Consider the following 23,296-nt stretch of genomic DNA (forward strand, 5'->3'; position numbering starts at 1 on the left):
AGATGATCATAATAACAAAGCGAGTGTGAAAGGCTGCGATGACAGATCAGGCAAAGGGAGGGAGTTATCAGTGATGTCCCACAGGTCCCATCTTCTCTGTGTGTCCCATATCTGCCATGCTGACAGCTGATCGAAAGAGCATTTGCTCTGTCAATGTAAAGAGCGGGGACAAGGTCTTGGAAGGAGAAGAAAGAGAGAGTGTATTATCACTTATATGTTTGGTACACATGACCGTATCCTCATCTCCCCATCTGACTTCACTCTTACTTTGGCTTTCCCCTCCGCTCTGGTGCAAGTTGTACGTTCAGTCCTCCAGGGCGCAATGCTGATTTCATCAGGTACATACATTATAGATATACAGCCTGTCCTCATGGATCCCTGAGGGGAGCCCTCAGTACAGGGCAAACGTTTCAGAGGAAGTACACGAGACGTGCCGTTTGGACATCACGGCCAGCCTTCATTCGCTCACTCGCGGCTCCTCTTCTAAAGCGCTATCGTTGGAATCGAGTGTCTCGAGTGTTTTTGCTGAATTGTTCATTTTCCTGGACTGCGCTCAGTTTCCAAATCGGCTTTCACACTTCACCAGATGTGCTTTACTCTCACTGCCAACGCCCTCAGTGATTATCTCAAGCGTCAAATCGTCTTTTTAAAAGTGTATGTGGAGAAGATGGTTGTAAAAGGTTTTGTTTAATGTTCATTGGGTTTCACACACACACACACACAAAAAAAAAATCTTCATCCTATGACGAAATCTTCATAAATCAGCAGTGGATCAAACAGTCATCTGAATGTTCCTTTTTTTTTTGACCAGACTCGTCGGGCCAGATGTCCTCCTCACCTCTGGGCTCGCCCACGTCCCACAGGGGGATGCACCCAGCCCTGCTCAGCCCGACGTCTATGGGTCCCTCCGGCTCTCTTCACTCTCCCATCAGCACATTGAGTTCGCACATGAATGGCCTGGCCTCGCCGTTCTCTGTCATCAGCTCACCCATGGGCCCCCACGCCATGAACTCGCCCGGCATGGGATACGGCGCCAGCATCAGTCCACAGGTACTGTCGGGCCCGAGACAAGGTCGCACATTTACACCCTCGCACTTCGCTACTTTCACGACATTCTGGCGGTATGCATTCAAGGAAACAACACGGAAAGCATGGCAAAAGTTGTTCACGTCTAATATGTTGGATTTAAACTATATAGTAACTACTGTCCCTGAACCACTGTGAATAATGCAGTGTGGCTTCCAGTTGCTAGGCAACTGATTCATGTCACATTAAATGTTGCGCTTCATTTCATGCTTTTTATTTTTCAAATTAAAATTTGAAGTTACAGCTACAGGATGATTGCCGTATATATATAAGATAAAAAAACAACAGGAAGTCTTGACCCTAAAACCACAACTGGTTGTTTTACATTTCCGTTTTTGCATAATTAAACACTGCAAGATGTCCAGGTGCTTGTATACAGTATTTTTTTTCAGAACTTTCTTCTTTGGGTAGAACCATGCAAAACTTTTTATTAACCTTTATCCCGATGTAAAACAACCATCGCATGGCTATATTTTACGTTTGATTTTATTGATCTTCTTGGTTACACTGGTTTGGTCTTCCTTATCTGTGACGACCAGCTCCAGTTAGGCAGTCCTGTCGTCTAAGGGAAAAGTCAGAAAAGTATCTGATGCCAAAGCCGAGTGGAGTCATGTCGATCAGCACATAATATAAATGTTTCTGTGCTGTTGCATGTCATGCGTTTCAACTGCTTACTCATCTCAGAAGTGAAGATCACTCTCTCACACACACACACACACACACACACAGATCCTAAGCCAGCGCCAGCAGATAATGGCCCTGCTTTGACCCTTTGCCACAGTTAATCAAGGCCTATTCACTGGGGATTCCAGAGCACTCTCTCCTAAATCTGATGCATATTTGTCACTCTCACGCCCACAATATTTAGCCTTCATTTTCATCCCCTCATTTTACTTTTCCTCTGGCAAGCCTCTTTCACTCTCTCTTTTTTTTAGGCCCGAGCACCTATCTAGGCGTAATTTTTAATTCCTTGTCTCTTTCATGCCATCTCTATTCTTCTTTGTCTCTATTGCTTTTGGTCACCCCCCCATAAAAAAAAAAAAAGAAAACCACAATTAAGACATCAAAGCTTGCAGTGTCCCAGTTTTCTGTGTGGAACCGTATCTGAAATTGAAATTGTTTCCTCCCTAAATGCAGTGGCTGCTCTTTTTTGTGTTTGGTACTGATTGTGTTAGTGTGTTGTAATTTGATGCTATTTGGAATGGACTCTCCTCGCTATTGTTGGGCTTATCAGGAAGTGTCCCACGTGTAATGGAGTGGATTAGGGACAGCTTCAGAAAAGCGGCCAGCCTCTTTCATTGCTAGAAAGGCTGTTCCCTCTCCTCAACCTCCTCCCTTCTGATTCTTCAACACTTTCATCTGTGCTTGCGTTTCTGTCCCAGAGTGCCATGCTTTGTAATGCAGGTTGGATGTTTAGGTAGCAAATGTCTTCTATTGCATTAATTTGTCCTCCTTTCCTCTTGGCTAATCATGCCACTTTGAGCAAATATAGAAAGGAAAAGCAGGTGCAACTGCTATTTCTGCTCGGCACCTGAGCAGATCGCTTTAAATCATGAATATTCTCACTCACTTTTTTATTCATCAATGTTTTATAACACCTTCGGACATTTTTTCCTTACAATTTGCTCATGCATTTCAGGAAATATTTTCAGTTTTAATATTCCTGTGTTTAAAAAAAAAATCCAGATACTTTATATTCAATGCTAATGTTAAAGCAGCTTTCAGCAGTTGGGTGACTTGAATTTCCCCCCTATTTAAGTTTGTTACTAACCACGATACATTTCAACTGCATGCATGTACACTTGATGTTTTTATCCATTACTATTATAACCCCCCCCCCTGAATACATGTGTTAAGTTAATTCAACTATACGTTTATGATATATTATTATCCCTTATTTTTGCATAGTTTCTACATCCTTATAGCATCTCTGTATGTCTAATAATCATATTTTCAAATGCAAAGTTCCTTTGGTTATCATGTCATACGGGTACCTGTTTCGGACATGTTTAATGTGCTCAGCTCTGAATCTGATACTAATAGTAATGTTTAAGCTTTGGGGCTGTTCCCTGTGAAAGCTGAGAGCTGCTCGCTGCAGCTCGGTGAGGGTGGAGAGCAGCAGTTTGATGTGAGAGGTTAAAGGTGGTGCTAAGGCCCTGTGGTTGTGGGGTGGGGCAGGCTGATGAGATTTGATTTGAGTCAGACGGTATATGCCACTTGCTCTTAACACTTGGCTGACTTGCTGTTTTCACGAGCCGTATGACTGCTTGTGAATAGGTCTTAATAGTGGCCTTTTCCCTACTCAAGGGACTGCACAAGATCCCAAGCTAAGCACCCACACACCCACATGCTTTGACTTTTAAACTTGCATACACTGTGAACCCCAGAAAATTCAAAATTCAAGTTGCAAACTCACAACTTATATCTTCTTGATCTGTTTCAGTGTGTTTCAGTGTGTTCTTTACTTCTTACCATTTTGACGAACTACAATCATCAGTGTCTTCTTTTGATAAAAAGTTTTTTTTTTATATGCGTAAAAAACTTAAAATCCAGGTGGGAATATAATTAATCCTGTCTGCTTCTTAGTAAGATCTGTGTAATTTACAATCGTACTCTGTAAATACTGAGAATAATGAGCCTCACCTATCTTCGACATGAAAGCCATAATTCACAATGTGATAAAAGACTGAACAAAACTCCCATTCTTGCTTGGAATCTTAAATGCCCCAAAATACAAACCACATGTAAGGAGAGAGACGGTCCTTTATCATCAGCCAATTCTTCCGTTTCAAACAACACTTCTTCCCTTTGAGATGTTTCCAGAGCATCCAGACACACAGACGTGTTGGGGCTTTCCAGTGAAAAGGTTTTCTTTGTCACGTCTGTACATGATATCTGTATTTATGTATTTCCAGACAGTAACACCGCTTGAAAAGTCCTTTGCAATTCAATCCACACTTTGCCTTTGCTTGTGGTATCGCTGTTATAAGGCTTTTTTGATGTCGTGTCAGGGGAAGATGCGGGGTGGTATCTTCCAGAGTATCTCCCACCACAACTGTCCAAGCAGCTGGAGTGCATTATAGGAAGGATCGGAACACATTGTACGCCAGGCAAACACAATGGCAAGAGTTCTGCTGCTGTGAGACCACTGACGACACCCATTTTCCGGTTTGCGACTCAGTGTGTAACCATATCTCGATATGTTTAGGCTTTATCGCGATAAACGATATATATATCTCGATATTCTGATTTCTCCTTTAAATCACTACCGTATTTTTCGGACCATGAAGCGATATATCGCCGAGCTCTACGCAAGCCGAGTAGCTTGTACGTGAGTGCCATGGTGATGTCATGCACCATCTTTCGGTACGTCGTGTTTGGGCGAGGGTCACTAGGAGACTGAAGTACAACACATTCAGAAGAAGGAAAAGGTGGGGGTGGGGGGGTCATAGTGGAACTCTGGTCCTTCCTGTGTGGGAGTACTAAAGGCCCATTCCACCACTCCTGTCTTTGATGGACCTCAGCCTCGTCACTGCATGACATCATGGCTAGCTCTAATGGCTGCACAAAGGGCCTGTGTGTAGGGTCCCAAGAGAGCAGTTAAAGCTCTCTAATGTCAATCAACTCGCAAATGGATGGGGGAGTTCTTTTTTTTTTTTTTGTTCTTGGAGGTGTCTCCAGGTAGCAATTCGAAGCTGTTTTAGAGACCAACCCCCCCCCCCCCCCAGCGTTGGTCATTCCAGGAAGTGTAACAAATGTGTCTAATTAATTTGCCATTTAGTACACAATTTTTAGTTTTATGTAGAGAAAAACATACTTTTTTTCTTCTAAATTTGTTGGTTGCATAAGTAGACTACAATCGTGCTTGAGGATGTATGAGTGTGTTAGTTTCCTGTAATTCCTCTTTCTTTTATTTGAACATATTGGTTGTTATTTTGTATAAAGAAGCAGGGAATCATGAAAGGACAGACGGTAAAATAAAGAAATATTAGCATGACAGTATTTCCTTTGAAAAGAGAAACCAACAGAGGGGATAGTTACGTTGATGAATTTAATATTGTTGAGATGCGTACTGTGGAGAAAGTGGTTTCATGTTGCCAGCGGCATGCACTTCAGACAGCCTCCATTTGTTCAACCCGATCATAGGCCATTATTTGAGAGCTGACATCATGTAGTGTGGAAACCCATGGTGTCCGTGTTTGTTCTAACTTGCATGTGGCCCCACGGGAGACGAGCCATTAATGAGTGCCAGTCCAGGCATAATAGATAGAAACAGTAACATTGGGTTAAAGTTTCCGAGTGCATTCCCCTAATGCAGGCTCTGGATAGAAGCTGCGGTTCAAATGCCTCTGCCACACATGTTTATTTTAAGGCTTTAAATAATCCCTTTTGGGCTTGCGTTGCATCTGTCGGTGCGATCTTACAGCAACTTGAGTTTACACTGAGTCACGTCTGTGAAGTGCGGCAGCCTTTAATAGTACGACTATTTTCAGTAGGCAATATGATGGGGGGGGTGGGGGGGTGAACAGGACCCCCTTCCCCAGACCAGGACTTATAACTGATAGAGACCGATGAGGACTGTAACTCGAGTCGATGGGTGAGATGGATAAACACAACAGGCGGCAGAATAAATAACTCATACAGTGAGTTAGACAGTGAAGACAGACCTTTCAATCAAGAATAGATGCTCAGATGCTTATAGAATAAAAACATTCATTAATAATAATGTTCCAGAACTTTGCTTGTTGGAGTTTACATTTGTCCACTGTGAATGCATTTGGTGTTATAATTACCAGTAAATATTTTCCTTCTTCCAGTTTGCCCTTTGTCTTTGTCTTCCTCCCGCCCCTTAAAAAAGGAACAAATCACTATACTGACTAACTTTGCTTTGGTCGCTGCTATCAAACCTGTACTTAAGTGTGCATAGAGCGTTGCTACGATCTCCGTTCTCTCTATGCATGTCTCTGGCAGAAAAACACACACACACACCAAAAAGCAGTAAATATATATGCTGTAAAAACAGTTTTACCCAGTAAACTACTTATTTAGTTGTCAGTGGCCAGTAAAAACTTGTATTATAGGAACCAAGTACAAAAAACAGGCAAAAGCATTTATAAGCATCTTTTTTAGCATCTCGCCAGCAGATTTATCCGCTTGTAATCATGGACTACTGATTGACTTGTGGGATGTCATCCATTGAAACGCTGCTATTTTAAGTGGTTTTTTGACACTGACATTCTATTTGAGTTACTGCTGTATTGTGTTCAGTCTGGCAAAGGAAATGACACTTTGCAAACCATGATGAATGTCGAGATAATTATCAGTATATGAATGAAAGCCTTTTGGAAACGTATTCCCACTTATGTTCCACACAGTAAAGCAAAAGTCTCCCCAGCTTTTATGCGTATTTCAGCAGTGGATGAATATTGCAGACAAACGCCGACGTTTCAGAAAACAAAATCTGCATTAATGCACAGATTGTGATCGGAAAGGCTGACGTTCTTAAACTGTTATGTAGAGTTGCATGTATGGATGAGGTAGTTTGACTTTGGCTTCGAGGTTAATCTTCATGTCTTTTATTTTGTTGATGAAGTGCTGAGTGCTTTTCTAGTTTGCTACTGCAACAATTTTATAATGGTGATTATTCAACAAACAAAAATTCAATCACACAAAGAAAGTTTGTGTGTGCAGACGATTACTCCTGTACTTTCTGCTTGTCCCGTGAGGCGACGCCACAGCAAATCAAGCTTCTCCACTTCACCCTGTCCTTTGCATCATCCTCCCCAGCACCAGCCACTCTCATGTCCTCCCTCACTACGTCCATATATCTTCTCCTGGGTTGACCTCTAGCCCTGTTCCCTGGCAGTTCCATCCTCAGCATCCTTCTACCGATACAGTCCGTCTCTCCTCTGGACATGTCCAAACCATCGAAGTCTGGTCTCTCTGACCTTGTCTCCAAAACGTCTGACCTTCACTGTCCCTCTTTTGCCTCATTTCTAATCCTATCAAACCTGTAAGTGAACCCCTTTTGCTTAACACCTGCTTTAGGTTTGACATGGTTCAGCTCAAGGAAAAACTGAGTCATAGTTTTGTTTCAGTTCTGTTCCAGGTCGTCGTCCAGCTCCCTTTTTGTAACCAACCAGGAGCAGTATAAATGTGACTTTATACAGAATGACAGGTAACCTGGGTGGTTTATTTCTGAGAAGAGGTGAGAGAGGGCTGTTGGTATTCCAAGGCTTTGCCGTCTGGTGTGAGGGGAGAGGCCTCCAGTGTCAGCGAAAGGCAGTACATTGCCCATGGGTGCAACGGTTTCTTCTTAAAACAACCTTTATTCCCACGCAAAGCCAACAAGGACACTCCAGGTATTAACTCAAGACAAAACACAGACAAAAGCTATACAGGCAATACGCACATGCCTAATGCACCTGATACAGATAAAAAGAAAATGCACTGACTTTTATATTCAGACACACTCCCAAAGATGTCAAAATCACTCAGATACATCCTCAGATGCTGCCACGCTGTGGTGAGGCAACGGCTGAGCGTCGCTCTGCATACTCCCGCTTCACTGCTGCAACTCTCACTGCTCCACATAGTGTTTGCAATGATTATTTTTATCTTTCATGGCGCAGCAAGGGGTTGGTTTTGGAAACCTCCAAGCTGTCTAGAATAATGTCTTCGGTTGAGTTCCATCCGCTGGGGCTGCATATAGGATTTGTTTTATTTCAGCTGAGTGGCAAGAATAACAGCTGTTTTACAATACTGAAGAGTTTTGGAAGGACTTCACAAATACTTTATGTATTCACTCGTTCAGAATAAAGACATGTATTAGTTTAGGCAGGATGTGAGCTCACAGCTTTCCTCTGTCAGCGATCTTGCTTTTTTTTCCTCTCAATTGCAAACCCCAATTGGTCGATACTGAAGTTACTGGTACTTTTTTATCTGCAGATTTTCTGAGATGAGATAAGTGTTCATTTGTTAACTGTGATCATTTAATGCATTTTGTGTGAAACCATTGCCATTGAAGTGACAATTTGCTCCACGTGCACTTCTGAGTTTGGAAAGTGGGACTTGACTTGGCTTCCTGACGAGGATAAAACATCATGATGTATTTTGACTTCAAGACCATCACCATAATTAACACTGACGTAGAGAACAACAATGAACACAGGCATATTTTATCATGGTTAAAATTCAATCAAGATGGCTAAATTACTGCAGCGCAAACTGTAGTCCAACACGAACAGTCGGAGAATACATTAGAACTTTAGTGTTGCGTTGGAGTTGTTTTAGGAGTTTGTACCTGTTTAATCTTGTACCTGTTGAAAAAGACACTCATGCAAATGAGCAGACACACACACACACACACACACTTGGAGACACACATTCACAAAAAAAACAAAATGAACTGTACATCACAGCATTCACTGAGGCGGAACAGCCAGAGGACATCAGCAGGAAAACCGGAAAATATCTGGTTTAAAATTCATCAACAACATTTCTACTCATCCAGTAAATTGTGCTAAAAAAAACAAGAACCCAAAAAAAGAAGTTGGTGTACAATCAGTATGATTTTGACATACTGCTTTAACGAAATGGACTTTGAAGGCAATGCTTTAGTGTTAGATACACCTCTGTGCGATCATAACTTTGTTTTGGGGGAAAAAAAACAATTACCAAATTTTAACTGAACGCAAGACTGCAATCAGTCTTTGACTCTTTTCCTTATCCTGAGGGAGACTCCAGTGACATGACAGACCTACAAATGACCCCCAACTTCATCCACAAATAGCCAATCTGTTCTGTGGATCGTGTGCATTCTCACTCCCACGTGCTGTTCAAATCCATAATGGTGCTGTAACTGATCCCAAAAGGTGTCGCGCTGTAAATACACCCTAAGGGCCACGGAAGGGCTGGCCCACAAACAACACCGACCGAAGTGAAACCCAAACCGCCCTCTCTTTCTGATACGTGACTAGATAAGATTCACAAAGGGGAAAAGGAACTTTGGGAATCATTCCTGTGCTTTGCAGTAGTGCAGAGATAAGTTTGCTCTCAGAGGGAAACGGTTGCCACAAGGTGTCAGGGGGTGAGAGGTATCACCTTTGGGGTTGGAATGGTTGCTTCAGGACCTGTTCCTTGTCTTCACCTCTCACCATTCCTGTCAGCACCAGATTTGTAACCTTTTGGCTTTCTTTTGTGTCTTGCCCCTAAATAAGATGTAATTTACGTTGGAACTTAATAATGGTTTCGGGGAAGGATTATAAAATAGAGCGTGCTATTCCTGGCTATGGAAAACCTTGGTGTTTTTCAACACGGCTCTATGAAGGAATACCGTGAAGGTAACTTTCTGTTTCTGAAAAGGTGCCCTTGAACTAGAAAGCAACCAATGTTCCACACGAGAGTTGAGGAGTGGCGCGCGAGGATTTGATGTCTCCTTTTGAAGTGTCTTTATGAGCAAAGTCTGCGCTCTGACTTTCTGAATCAAGCTAAGCCTGTCTTAAGAGGAGGCCTCCACTTTCTCCCCTCGTCTTTTATTTGTCCTCCATTCACTCATGGGAGGACGCCTTCCTTTATATTTTACCGCCATGTGCTTACATAGCATACTAATAATGTGCATGACCTGCTCTGCTGCTGGGAAGGTTTCTATTAAAGGGACTTCGTTGTGCGTGGGACTCCATAGACGAGCACACTCGCACTGTATTTTACTTTTGCAGTTTTTTATTTATTTTTTATTTTGTGTTTGTATTTTTTGTGAAACTTTCAGACTTTGAGTTTATTGTTGAATTTGACTGCACAACCTCTTGTCGGTTGTTATTTCCTGTTGTGGTTTAAAAATATACTTTAATGCTTTTTGCTTTAAAAGATTAATAGATCATTTGCAGACAGATCAAACTATAAGAACATCAATCATTAGTTTATGCTTTTAATTTTTTTTTTACTTGCATCTCATCGTTTTATTAGCGCCCAATCAACACTTTCAATCAACACAACATTGCAATGTGCTGTGAATGTTAACTAATTTACATTTTATAACAATATATTTATCTGATCCTTCGTCCAATCATGCTTCACCACAAACATCTATTATAGTTTATTGTTTATCTTGCGTACATTCACCGATGCCCACTATCCTCTACCCTCCAGGGCAACACCCGCTTGACAAAAATATTATTTCATTACTTTGTATATGTTTGCATATTTGCAGTATTATGCTGAGGCCATATAATCACATATATCAATCCTGTGCAGAATCCGACACCCACAAGCAGGCAGAGACAATCCTCTGTACTGTACCACTTGAATGTCTTTCACAACATGTTATGTAAGACTTGCAGCACAGCTGCAGCATTTCAGCACATCGTGTTGAACATTGTACTGCGGGGAGTCTTGAGTCCCATATTTTCTTTCCTTGATGTTAAATTCCACTCATTTGTTTCTCTCCTTCAGCGTAGAAGTTCGAAGCCAATCAGAAAACACAGACATCGGGGGTGGGGGGTTGTCGAAGGGGTTTCCCGAGACTAGATAACCATATGCACAGTTCATATACCTCCCTGTGAAGGGTCACATATATATGTGTTTTATGGGAGTAAGAATGCATTCTATTTCCAGAACCAGTCGTGAGCCACTTTAATCCCCCTGCGTTGCTTCAATTGCTGTGGGCAGAAGAGACATGACCACGCACCCACCCACCCCAGCCTGCCCACTCCACGGTGGGGACCAATGTTGCTGAGATTGAATTGCAGCTTTACTGAAAATAGATTGTGAGTAGAAGAGTCTTTTCTGTCGGGAAGGCAGCAGGCCTGCTAGCGCTGTGCTACCTGGAAAAGGCGTCCGGCATTTGCTGAGGTAGGACCTCATGTTGAGTGCGTTTTTGCACGTGGATAGGTGTGCATACTGGGTGTGTGCATGTGCAATGAAACTAGATCTAAAGGAATGATGCAGTTGTGCAGGTGACTTTGGGCCTTGGAGGAACATAATATATTTTAATTCTCTGACAGAGGCCTTTCCAGCACCACGTCGTATTTTTACAACATAGGGTTGACATATTGTTGTTATTTTCCATATGTGTTTGTACTTTTTGTCCCATCAGCCTCTCATTTAAACATTTCAATTATTTGATTTGGTTGTTTAAATGACACATTTACTGCGTACTTGATAATCTGCATGCAACCACTTTTTTATTTTGTCGAGTGTGCTTTTTCAGTGAAGTTGATGATTTCAGTCTGCAGTGTTGTAAACAGCGTGTAAATAGCAGGCCATGAGGCATGTCAGGGTGCGGATTGAAAGTTTCATGGGGTGGAGCGGTTAAACCTTTGAAACCTGCTCAACCCTAAAACGAGAGCATCACTCTCAGCCAAATAGTGGAAACCCAGTTTTTATTTTTTACCTCCACCAAGGAGATGATGTTTTTTGATGACGTTTTTTTTGTCTGTTACCCGGATTTCCCCTGGACAGATCTTGATTCAATTTTACTTTTCATGGTTGGTGTATAAAGATACCAAGAATAACCTCTTGATGATGATTCTGATCACCATGTGGACGGTGTAAATCCAATTAGGAGGGGAATGAGCTGCTTGGCGGAGATCTGCGCCCTCTGAGTGCTTTTGTAGTTTTTTTGTTAAATTGCATTCTAGTCAGCTTCCCAAGTTCCTGTGAAATCACATATGCCATGCAATTTTTCTTGGTAATTTGTACAAAATGATACAGGAAATGTGTGGAAATCTGTACCCAGGATTGGAATATCTCACCCAGTGTAAGAATATTCTAGCCGCAAGCCAACATGTATAACTTTGCTGCCAATTTTCTAACTTTGAAGCATTTTAAATGGACAGTGTAAAGTGAAATTACATTCCAGGAGCCACATCAGGTACCTGGCCATGTGTGCCTGACTGTGCATAATGCCTGGGAAATTGTTTGTATATTTTTTGGTGAACTTGTGTGTTCTGCTCATGAATGATTTTGTGTTTCTTGTGGTCAGAGAGGTCAGGTTTGTGAAAACATCACAAAAGGCTTTATTCAGAAGCCGCTATATTTTCCTCCAGAATGAAGCTACTCCTTAAACATTGCTTCTATAACGGGTATTTCTGCATTTCGGCTTTATTACCATGCACCCGTTTCTTTGTTCAGTTGAATTCAGCTCATCGTGGCTTTCCCTTCTCACACACACACACACACACGCCAGCTCGCCCTCCTCACTTTCAACATCTAGGCACCTCTTCATGTTTATGAATGGTTGGTAATTAGTTCATAATCACTATTGATCTGCTGTAAAGATCGACAGTGACTTGTTGCTTTTCAAAAGGTCAGCTCCCATTTATGGTGTCCTGCCGAGCCTCAGTTTCTGCGGCGCTTGTGTCCTCTCTATTAGCTTCTTTGATATTTGTTCCTAACGTGGCTGAGTCCACATCCACATAGATCATCTAGTGATAAATTACTAACATTTATAACTGGTCAAGTCTTCACGAGTATACCAGAGAGTGGGCGGAATTGTTGCTGAAGTGAAGACTTGAAATGCAAAATGTAAAAATGTCTTTCTAAATTTCAAAAGAATCACCTAAATATAAATTATTCATAAACCCTATACTGTGGCAGTGTTGTCTGTTTTATTAAGTCACCTAAAATATAGACCCTTTATGTTCTGTTCTGGAAGCAGCAGGTGAGCTTCACATAAAAGAGGATTGTTATTTACTGTGACAACAAACTTGTTGCTCAAAGCTCTGAAGCAAAGGCAGAAGATGCGCTGCAGCTGGTGTTTTTACAGGACCGAAGTCTGTGTGTTTCCCTGCAGACTATCTATGTAACTATTGTCAGGAATGGTAGTCCATAATAATCTAATTTAAATTTAAACCGAGCATTGAAAGCAGAGTTTCACTTTTTTTTATAGTGAAGGCTTTTTCAAAAATAAAATCACATAAAATGTCAAATAAACATTCAATTCACTCACCAGTCATAAATGGGTCTGATTTGAACTATCACGCTTTCTGGAGCCACATCCGTTCTGTGCGCTCTGTGGCTGTTTGGATGATGTTTCAGCATTCTTGGCTGTTGTGTGTACAATTCTATCTGGATCACTGTCAACACAGCTGAGGGGTGATATTCTCTCTCGTTCTAAAAGTCATATAGTTTTTCCCGTCAGCCAGACATCCGCATGGTTTCCCTTCTGTTCCACAAGCGAAACGTAAAGTTAAATTAAGGTAGCACGGAGATGAACCTGTGTCAGCATGATAACTGCTCTTTACATATGGCTGGCACGTTCAGTTTGTTCCTTCATTGTAATGAAGGCAGTGTTTTAGATGCACAGATTGGAGCGCCGCCCCCACCTTTTCCTTTTTTTTAGGAGGTGGTTCTAATAGATAGTTTGTCTCTGTTCCATCAAGTACTTTTAGTGTAATTGGATGATTTCTACCCTCCCCTTTAATGTTTATCAGCTAGTTATAATAATTAGCCTCCCCTTGCTCGCTCCACTTTTAGCAAGAGGCAACGAGAGGACACATTAGCGTTAATATTTCCACTGCTCCCTTTTAAGAGAGGAGGGAGGCAGCAGTTGAAGTAAGACTTGAAGGCCGCAGTTGAACTGTTGTTAAAACAAATTTCCCTCTCTTTATTCTTCTGCACTATTAAATGTTGCAGTGGCGTTATGCTGGTGCAGAACATTCGAGAGCCAGCAGGGCTTGTTGAGAGCGTGAATAAAAGAGTTCCCCGGGGTGGAGTGGAGATCCTGCTGTGCCACATTTAGATCTGGAATAGGAGGGGGGAACGGGCCTAAAGAGCTGCTGCCAGATATGTTGACCATCTGTGTTAATTTTATGCATTTAGAAAATGTGTGCCGTATGATGTGCATAGTAGAACCACACCGTGTCTCTACTTATCAGACTTGGCTCTCATTTAATAGTTAATGTCAGTGTGTCGCCTCACACCAGCTGATTTGTGACCTCTGCTTGGTGTGTGTGTGTGTGTGTGTGTCGATGTTCCAGCTGAATTCTCCGATGAACTCAGTCAGCAGCACGGAGGACATTAAGCCGCCGCTGGGCCTGAACGGCGTGATGAAAGTTCCTGCCCAGCCCTCGGGCACAGCGCTTTGTCTCACCAAACACATCTGCGCCATATGTGGTGACCGCTCCTCAGGTGAGTGGCATCAGCCTCTGAAGTGAATGTGCTTATTATTGCACAATAAAGGTCCCTGGTGTTAAAAAAAAAAAAAGAAAGTTGGAATGCTGTGTAAAATAAGAAGTAAAAAGTACATAAAAAAATCAATGAAGTTGCTAGGAATGAATTTTAATACATTGTTTTGCCTTTTACATCGTGATCCAGCTTTTTGATCATTTTAGTTGTGTGAATTTAAACATACCGTTATTAAAAATTACTTTTGACACACCTAGTCAGAGAAACCTCATGATGAGAAAAGAATCAGTTAGTGTGCCATGCTTAAAAATGTAAAATTAATTACAACTTTTCTGAAATTAATTAAACCGATTATTTAAAGACGATTATTTAAATATTGCATGTGTGTCAATACTAAAGAAGAAATACAGGAGATGTATTGTAGACTTGAGCAAAGAAATGTCAGAGCTATGAAAGTAAGTTCCCAAGGTTTGGGACTACAAAGGACTCCATTATTACTGAATTAAAAAAAAATTGGACTGCCTGAAGTCTTAAAAAAAGCTGGTGCTCTGACCACATTGAGAAACCTCCAAAGAAGATCCAAAGACTGAACTTTGGTCAGAGAACGGCTCCGTGGACTGCCCTGGCATGGAAACCCTTGCAGCCGGACATGTTCCTGGAAGAACAACAGTCAGAGGAATCCTTCATAAATGAGGCCAGGAGGAAGCCAATCCTGGCGAAGCGTATTGAAGGGCAGCGCCATAAATGCACATGAAAGAGCCTGCATGTTCTGAAGGGCATCGGACGGTCTGTTTGGAACAAACCGCAATTCAGCATTGACCGAAATAGAAAATCTCCGTGTCATAGAAAAAGCAGGCACATCCACCACTTCTTCTGCAGTAAAGAAGGGCTGAATCTGATCAATGGTTACCATGGTTATTTTCATGAGGATTTTACAGGGATGAGAAAACAATTTGCTTTTAAAGCAGCCCTACGCAGGAAAAGTGGTTACCGAGAATGCAGGGCATGATTGACTTCATTGTCTTTCGCGATTGTGACTTTTATTTTATGTTATTTCAATCTTAAATGTATCGTTATACACTAGGGTCCCCTTAATCATTTCCTATCATTTGATCTTGAGCTGACCGAATCCAAGAGCATTCTACCCATGGCTAACTGACAGCCCCCCCCTCTCCTCCTCCTCAACCTCAAAGATGTTGATCTCATTGTTTCCACACAGTCAACAAAGGAACCCTGTGTTTCAGAGTTTCTTTCAGATGATGACCATGAAAAAATGTTCCGCCTCAGGACGAAAGCTAGATATCTAATTCATTTGGAAGGTTTTTTTTATTTTTTTATCAACCTGCGTCATGGTTGCTGTGTGCACCCAAAGGGGAACATCAAAACAATGTCTAATAGCAAGTCATGCTACATTTAATGACTCTCAGGGTGGTCGGTCTGACTAGCAAAGAGTCAGCAAGCACTTTGAGCAACAGTGGAGAATTCAAATGAAATTCATCTGTCATAATAATTATGATAAAAAAAAAGAGTTGTTGGAAACCTGCAAGAACTGTACTGGGATGAAAGTCCAACGAGGGTCCCCTTCAGCTGGCCTTTCAGCAGGGCCCTCTCGTCTTTCCTATTAACCTCCAGCATAACCCCATTCACAGTCTGTTCACTGTTCATAACAGCTCTAGTGCTGCCTGCCACGCTGGTCCATTTGTGCCGCTTGCACGCCCACACGCTGCCTCCGACTATGAACGGCGCTGCTCTGTGTCCTCTTGTGTTTCCCTGGATAAGTTTAGCGGGAACTAATGTGTCTTCCGATATCAGCTTCTGGTGTCGTCAGTAAACTGACAAACAGCTCGGCCAGACAATAGGTCGCCAGGGCAGAGGGGGTGGGTCAGTCTGGAAAGCAGATGGATTAATCGGGGTTAGATAACCAATTTTTCCTCTCTCTCCCCCTCTCAGGTAAACACTATGGGGTTTACAGCTGCGAGGGCTGCAAAGGCTTCTTCAAAAGGACGGTGCGTAAAGACCTGACCTACACCTGCCGCGACAGCAAGGACTGCGTCATCGACAAGCGCCAGAGGAACCGCTGCCAGTACTGCCGCTACCAGAAGTGTTTGGCCATGGGCATGAAGAGAGAAGGTAGAGCACATACCGTTGAGGACAAAGTCCCCTTTACTAATTCCATCAAGTCTGCTCTAATCCACAGAAAAACCAATGTAGATCTTATCATGGTTTCTCGTTTTGATTTATTTTTAAACACACAGAATATCTGTTTATTATGTATTAATGTCTTCAATTTAGGGAGGTAAAACAATTTTTTTAGCTCATTTCTTAAGAGCCATTTAATAGAACAGGAAAATCCAAATTCCGGTTATGGTATGTCGTCAAACCGGTGGCGTGCGATGCTACGAGAAGATGCCAGCGCGCTCACTGTGACTGCACATCGGTTCATTTCATCGTATTCCAGAGACAGCAAGCGTCAGTAGAACTGCACAGACGAAACAGGGAGATTCTGTCCTAATCACATGATATTTGACGTTAAATTAGAATAAAGTCCTTCTGTGTCTGCAACCGAGAAACAATTTATTTCTTTGTAGCTGTGATTAATTTACTGTGCATTTACAGTCATATGCTCTCCTGCAGATGCAATGTGTTTAGCAGCGACGCTTCATCAGAGCTTGCTGGGACGTTAGTTATTCAGTAAACGCTAGAAGCAAACAGACTCGTGATTCAATTTTCTGTCTCACTATTATTTCAATAGATTTAGTTCCCCTGCTTCACTTCATTTGACTGCTTCCACGTGGAGTACCGCTCCTTTTTACTCCGTTCAATACAATATAATGGCTACATTTTTAATTAGGTCTCTATAATGTCTGCCTATGATTCAGTTATTTAACTAAAATAATCTGGAGGTCATGTACAAACAAATTGGGAGAATTGATTCAATTAACATATGTATCAATATGCAAAGTAAATTATTTTTACAATAACATTTAATTTATATGTGTATTAAGTCAAATGTAAAAGTCTGTCAACTCAAAATTTCAATTATACACTACTCATAATATGGCAAGTTTTCTGCTTTATTTAAAAATGTTCTACTTTCAGGGACTAAATTATGCATTTAGTTGCTGAAGAAGGTACTCGGGTACTTCTGTTCCTGTTTCTGTACAGTACATAATCTTCAAGGGCAGATTCCAGAGCCAATAAAGGCTGTCTAAGGGGAAACGAAAACAACAGGCAGGGAGGTGTGGATTTTCACACCCCTCGAAGGTGTTAAAAATAATGGCGCTCTTAGCGGCGCCATTTCTTCTCACATTTAACAAATCAATCACTGCCTCTCACCATGACGGCTACTGTATCTAGATACCGGATATAGAGAGCGCGTATTATACAAAGCGATGCACTGGTCATTCACAGCGCCGATGTGGGGGACGTAGCTCCATCGTTCAAAACTGAAGTGAACAAGAACAAAAAGGTGTTTTTGAGAAAATGTATTTTCAAGCTGTTCTATCCGAGGACAATTTGTCTTGACCTTTACTTGGCCTCCCCTCTCCCTCACTTTTTATTTATGTCATTGTTTGGCTCTTTATTACTTTCAAGGATATTATCATTTAATACCTCTCACTTCACTCGCGGCGCTGCCGATGCCCCCCCCCCCCCGCACCCCGAGGGCTGTGGTTGGAGAACGAAGCGGCAGTAGCCCAAAAGGCTGAGCGAATCCACAGGAAAACCAGATTAAATGAATTTATGCTCTCCTAGTCAGGAATGGAGAGGAAGAGGAGGGGGGGTAAAGCTAACATGATTTCAGCCCTGCTCACCTCTCCCTGACTCCAACACAAGTATTCTACCCTTGGACTGACCTCCACCACCAGACAGCAGTTCCTCTAAAATGGGGCCCCTTTCCCTCTCCTCCTCAAACAACTCCACCCCCCACCCCCAACAGACCATGTCCTCTCTGATTCAGGACTCGGAATAGAAACCAGAATAGGGGAGACGGAGGGGAAGTGTGCGAGGGATTCAGGATTATTCTCCCAGTGTGTATGTACATAAGCTTGGATGCTCATATTGAAACTCCTAATAAAGCCATTGATGACTCAGCCTGTTATGCCAGAAAGCCATTGATCCACGTGGACGAAACACTTTAGAAAGGCTACAGCATTTTATTTTTTTCTGTGACGACTTGAATCAAGTAAATTCCAGGATTTTGAAAAGATAACAATTCCAGATAAAGCTCAAATGCATCTTTTCCGTTCTGCTGGGCGGTGTGGTTTCGCCTTGGCCACAGTGAGTCTCTGTGTCTACTCGGTACACAAACCCATTTCCTGTGTCTCCTCACCGAGCCAATCAGATGACAGGAACCATCACGGTTTTGCCTCAAACCCTTTTTATATACAACATGGGGGGGAGAACAAGACAAAGTCTTCATTGACTTTCATTAGGGGTTTTTTATTTCAAATGTTCTTGTGACCATGCAGGCATAAAATTGTCAGAGAATATGGTACTTATGTATGTATGAACGAGCCAGCTGTTCATTAGGCATTTCTTAAAAACACATTTCTGAAGTAACAATGCTGAAAGAAGTCCTCTAAGGTTTCCTGCACTGCTCAGAATGATGGTCTGAGAATAATACATACAATAATATTACAGTACACAAGGGTCATGTACTATTCACTGGCTTGCTGCGACTATCTGAAACAGTACGAGGGGAGACGGAAGCAAAGTCCAACTATGACATTATGTGAGTTTAACCAGAGTTGTCTCCAAATCAGCAAGAATCCAATCATTCCATTAAGAATGAAAGACAGTTTTGGAGGATATTCCAGCTAACACTATGATTATGTATGTAGCAGTACTGTTTTCAGTATCTTGAATAAGCTCTGGGTAGTATTCTCACACAAGAACAACAATACTTGATTCTAGATGCATTGTTTAAAACAAGTTGCTTTAGGAACAGCAGGAATAGTCTCACCACACCATGAGTTGACTTTTTACAAATAATAGGCAAAGTGACTTTCAAAAATCTGTGCATTCATCTTTTTCTGCGGCCACTCTTCCAAGGGCTACAGATTAGTCCTCACTGAGTCCAATAAAAAGCCCTGTCTTGTTTGCAGCTATACATCTCGGTAGTACACTGCTGATTAATCAGTAATACGTGCTGAAATACTAGAACCGTGGCTGATCAAAGTAAATCAAAGCATGTGCTGTAAAAACAAGTTAAGCAGCTAAAGGGGGAGAGGAACTAACTCACTTTCAAATTAAACACTATAAAAAAAATAAATAAACAAGGTTAGACAGAAAATGTGAATCCTCATTCAAATATATATATTTTTAGTTATTAATACCACATAAGCTTTCCCGACTGAATTTTCCTTCTTCCTTGTGTGAACACATTTGTTTAAAATCAAGACAAAAAAACAGCAGTAGTGACCGGAACCAGTTTTGTTACATGCAGCCGTTCAGGAGGAGCGCCAGCGAGCCAGGGACCGGAACGAGAACGAGGTGGAGTCCACCGGCTGCGCCAACGAAGACATGCCGGTGGAGAAGATCCTGGAGGCGGAGCGGGCGGTGGAACCGAAAACTGAGACCTACATCGAGACCAACCTGGGCGTGCCGTCCAACTCAGTGAGTCGGAATTTCCATGCACTCTTTGGACGCTCGCATGCCATGCCACACACACACACACTGAAACACACCAACTTGTCTGCATGATAACATCATCCTCGACGTTGTCAGAACACTCTCTCTTTATTTTTGAGTAATGCACCTTTTCAGTTGATTCTGGGATGGAGTCGGGGCTGACACTCTTCCCTCGTGCACCTGGGGAAGGTGTCGGCGAGTCCTGGGTGGAATTACCGCTCGCCCTCTCTTTTCTAGTCCCTTTGGAGGTGCTGCTTGTTTTTCGGATTGCCGCTTTACCTGCTCACCTTCGGCGAGCTGGAAACTCCATTGTGAGTTTCCTCAGTCCTTCCACCTCAGTATCAGCTAGGCGGCGCGGGGCCGTCTTTGACACAGAGCGATGAATAATGCAACAGGCTGACTGTTCCTGGAAGCATCACACAAAGCATCCACTTTCTCAGGAATTCTGCCGGAACATGAGAATCCACGGAGCTGTGCGGCAAGCCTAACATAGGAGGCGTGGGGCGGGTGGGGGATGGGGCTGAAAGGAGGAGGAGGAAGAGGAGGAAGAGAGGGACAGCTTCTTCTGGGTATTCATTTGCTTCAAGCAGGGAAATGTCCTGTGAAGTAAAAAGTGGAAATGCGAATGCTGTTATGTGAGTAAATGGGAGCTATTTTGGGGGCTAGATGGATATGTCGGAGATGACTGTTGACATTTGGGAGAGGGAGAAAGAGTGGGGAGTCACGGGGGAGCACTGACACACTAATGCACTGAGTGTGTCTGGGCTTAACCTCGGTGAGTCCCCCGATGCCCACTGCCTGCCGAACAGAGATGAGAACGCCACGGATAGACGGATTTATGCGGTTCAGGGTTTGAGCGTTTTTCAACCTGAAGCGGAATCATGCGAGGATTATATTGAGTTACTAACCTGCAAGTGACAGGATTTAGCCTCAATCCAACTGTACTGTTGTAAATAATTTGTAATTACAGCGTAATCATATACACTGAGTCTTGGATTGTAGATTATAACATGTCCCCATTTCTTTAAAAACGACAAAGGAAATGCAGTTTAGGGGTATTTGGAACTGGGACTGTCATGTTTGAACTCATCCTCTTAAAACAATTGACCCTTTTGAAGAAACCCGACCACGACGCCGTCGTCTGTCACCAGTTAACGTGTTTACACCTGGAATGTTTCCAACTGGTGCGTTTGAGCCAATCACAACTGTCCCAATGTTTTATTGACCCCCTACCAAACGTTTTTAAACCTGTTCCAGGCATCTGATTTGGAATAGACAAAATGCCATAAAATTAATGACCTAAAACAAAAACTCTTTTGTATCTATACTGTTTTCAGTCTAATAAATGTAAAAAAAAAAAAAAAAGAAAAGAATTAAGCAGTCACATTTTACATTTTCTTTTTCTCTGTAATTAGGGTTGTATGTGTCAGTGTTTTTGAAATATTCCTCTCCAGAGCTCTAGCTGTCTCTCCCTTACAAAAAAGGTAGATTAAGGTTTTCATTTCAGAGAAAGTCATTTTAAGTTGAAGGGCAAACATCTGTTCCGCACCGCTGTGTTGGATTTGATGACGGTTGCTCCTGATACGCGTGTTAAAGCGAGCTCAGGTTACCTTGTTGCAAAGCCAGCAGGGTTGTTGTCATGGTTGCTGCACTTTCTGCTTGGCTTTGCTCTGCTGAATTTCATGATGCAGTGAGCAGACCGTAATAAGTGGCTGTTGAGGTCATGCACCATGGAGCATCGTTCCAAATGTACAAAACAAGGAAAATGTATAATAATCATAAAATAGTTCATCCATGTCGAACGTGCGTAATAAAACCAAAGTAAAGCAAGCAATGTCAAATCAAGAGACACAACTAACAATTCTGCCTCTGCTTTTACTGTAGGAAAGGGAAGTGCAGAAATCCGCCAGATTATTCCTCTTCCGGACACAATTCCTATTTCCCACAAGCCGTATTCAGTGATGCAGACGCCGCAGCGGTTTAGCTGAGGTGTCTCTATCGCAGACAAAACGAATGGAGGAACTCACCGGGAGTGCTGAAACCTCACGTCTCTAAACGTAAATGTAGTTTCTCCAAAAACCTTTAACAAAACAAAACTCGATAGCTAATACTCCTGAGGTGCCATGAGGAAGTAGTGTGTCCCCTAGAAAGGAGCGTCTCTATGGACGACGGCCCTGCCGACCCCTATGAGGGCCGCGTTAAGATGAGCGAGCAAAGTGACGAGGGCTTCTCCACCGCCTGCTAGCTGGCCCACGAGAACAGTGTGTGTTTATCTCTCTGTGACCTAGAACAGGAGCTGAACAGCCGTTAGTAACGCGCCTTCGGTCGAGCCAAGAGCAGCAGGACCTCTCTAAAGAAGCAGGTGGTCGTATCCGTTCCCAGGATTCCTCTCTTTCTCTGCTTTTATTTTAGGATGGCTTTTCTTCCGCTCGTATGAAGGGCGACTTGCTCGTGATCCTCGCACTTACCGAAGGAAGCCTTGCTGTTATTTAGGAGATAGAAAGCTGATGAGTCATCGCTGCGCCAACAGCGATCAGTTCCGGTTTTTTTTCCCCCCGCTCAAAAAATGTGGGACACTTGAGTTATATATGTTAGATAATTCATTCCGACCTCAATGAGCATCCAATGTTTCTCTCGGTTGTCTCGCTCGTGTCGTTTGATTCAACTGGAATAATGAAAAATTTAAAGTCAAATCTTTGACTCCCCTTTTTAAGTGATGAAATTTTCATGGGGATGATATGCAAAGCACTTCCCTGGCTGAGATTCTGGAACGGTCAGCCTGGGCTTTAAACCCGTTCATTAGGACTGTGTTTTTATTCCTGGAATTTTTGTCGAGTAAAATCCTTTTTAGTCGAACTTTAACTTTCCCTTGCATCGATTGCCGTCTCGCTTATTTGCATCTTAATTTCAGATGCAATCTTACAGTAGAAACAGAAGCAGCTCGTAAAGGGGAGGGTCCGTCTCATTCTGACGGGTCACGGTGGCCTCGTAACATCCTGTGACTTGAACAGTAAGTACAGTCTAAGCTCTTCTTTCTTGTCATCTCAGCAGACGGAGGCAAAGGAACCAGGTCAGTGTAAACATGGCTAAGATAGCCATGCAACATTCATGAGGCTCGCCGTGTTTAACGAGAAGCCTGGGACTTGTGTTCATACGAGCCGTGGCGAATGCTGAAGCGTCTGTTTTTTGGGGGGGGGGGCTTGGTCTGCCCTCACGAATGAATTACCCGAATATTTTTACGTGTTTTTAGAGGAAGTGCAACTCGTGAAAACTGTCGCACTGAGCCGGCCCGTCCGTGTCTCCCACGGAGATCAGACACTGAAATATTCATAGGGTGCCTGTTTTCTCCCCCCCCCCCCCCCCCCCCCCCGGCCCCTGAAGAAAAAGGAAGACTTGGGAGTTTTCACCACAGAGCAGGCTTTGTGTCTGCTTTAACTTTTTCATATCTGTGATG

General features: G+C 42.7%; 1 protein-coding gene across 1 annotated transcript in view; it reads left to right on the plus strand.

The window, feature by feature from the left end:
• Positions 1-822: 822 nt before the first annotated feature.
• The window catches only part of LOC137908864 (retinoic acid receptor RXR-alpha-A-like), a 28,899-nt gene continuing 6,425 nt past the window's right edge, over positions 823-23,296 (plus strand). Inside the window, 4 exon segments of the mRNA XM_068753287.1 lie at positions 823-1,050; positions 14,064-14,214; positions 16,162-16,341; positions 19,658-19,827. Of these exon segments, the coding sequence (XP_068609388.1) occupies positions 826-1,050; positions 14,064-14,214; positions 16,162-16,341; positions 19,658-19,827 (726 nt within the window). The 5' untranslated portion in view covers positions 823-825.

The sequence above is a fragment of the Brachionichthys hirsutus genome, chromosome 19, assembly GCF_040956055.1.
Source record: "Brachionichthys hirsutus isolate HB-005 chromosome 19, CSIRO-AGI_Bhir_v1, whole genome shotgun sequence".
NCBI lineage: Eukaryota > Metazoa > Chordata > Actinopteri > Lophiiformes > Brachionichthyidae > Brachionichthys > Brachionichthys hirsutus.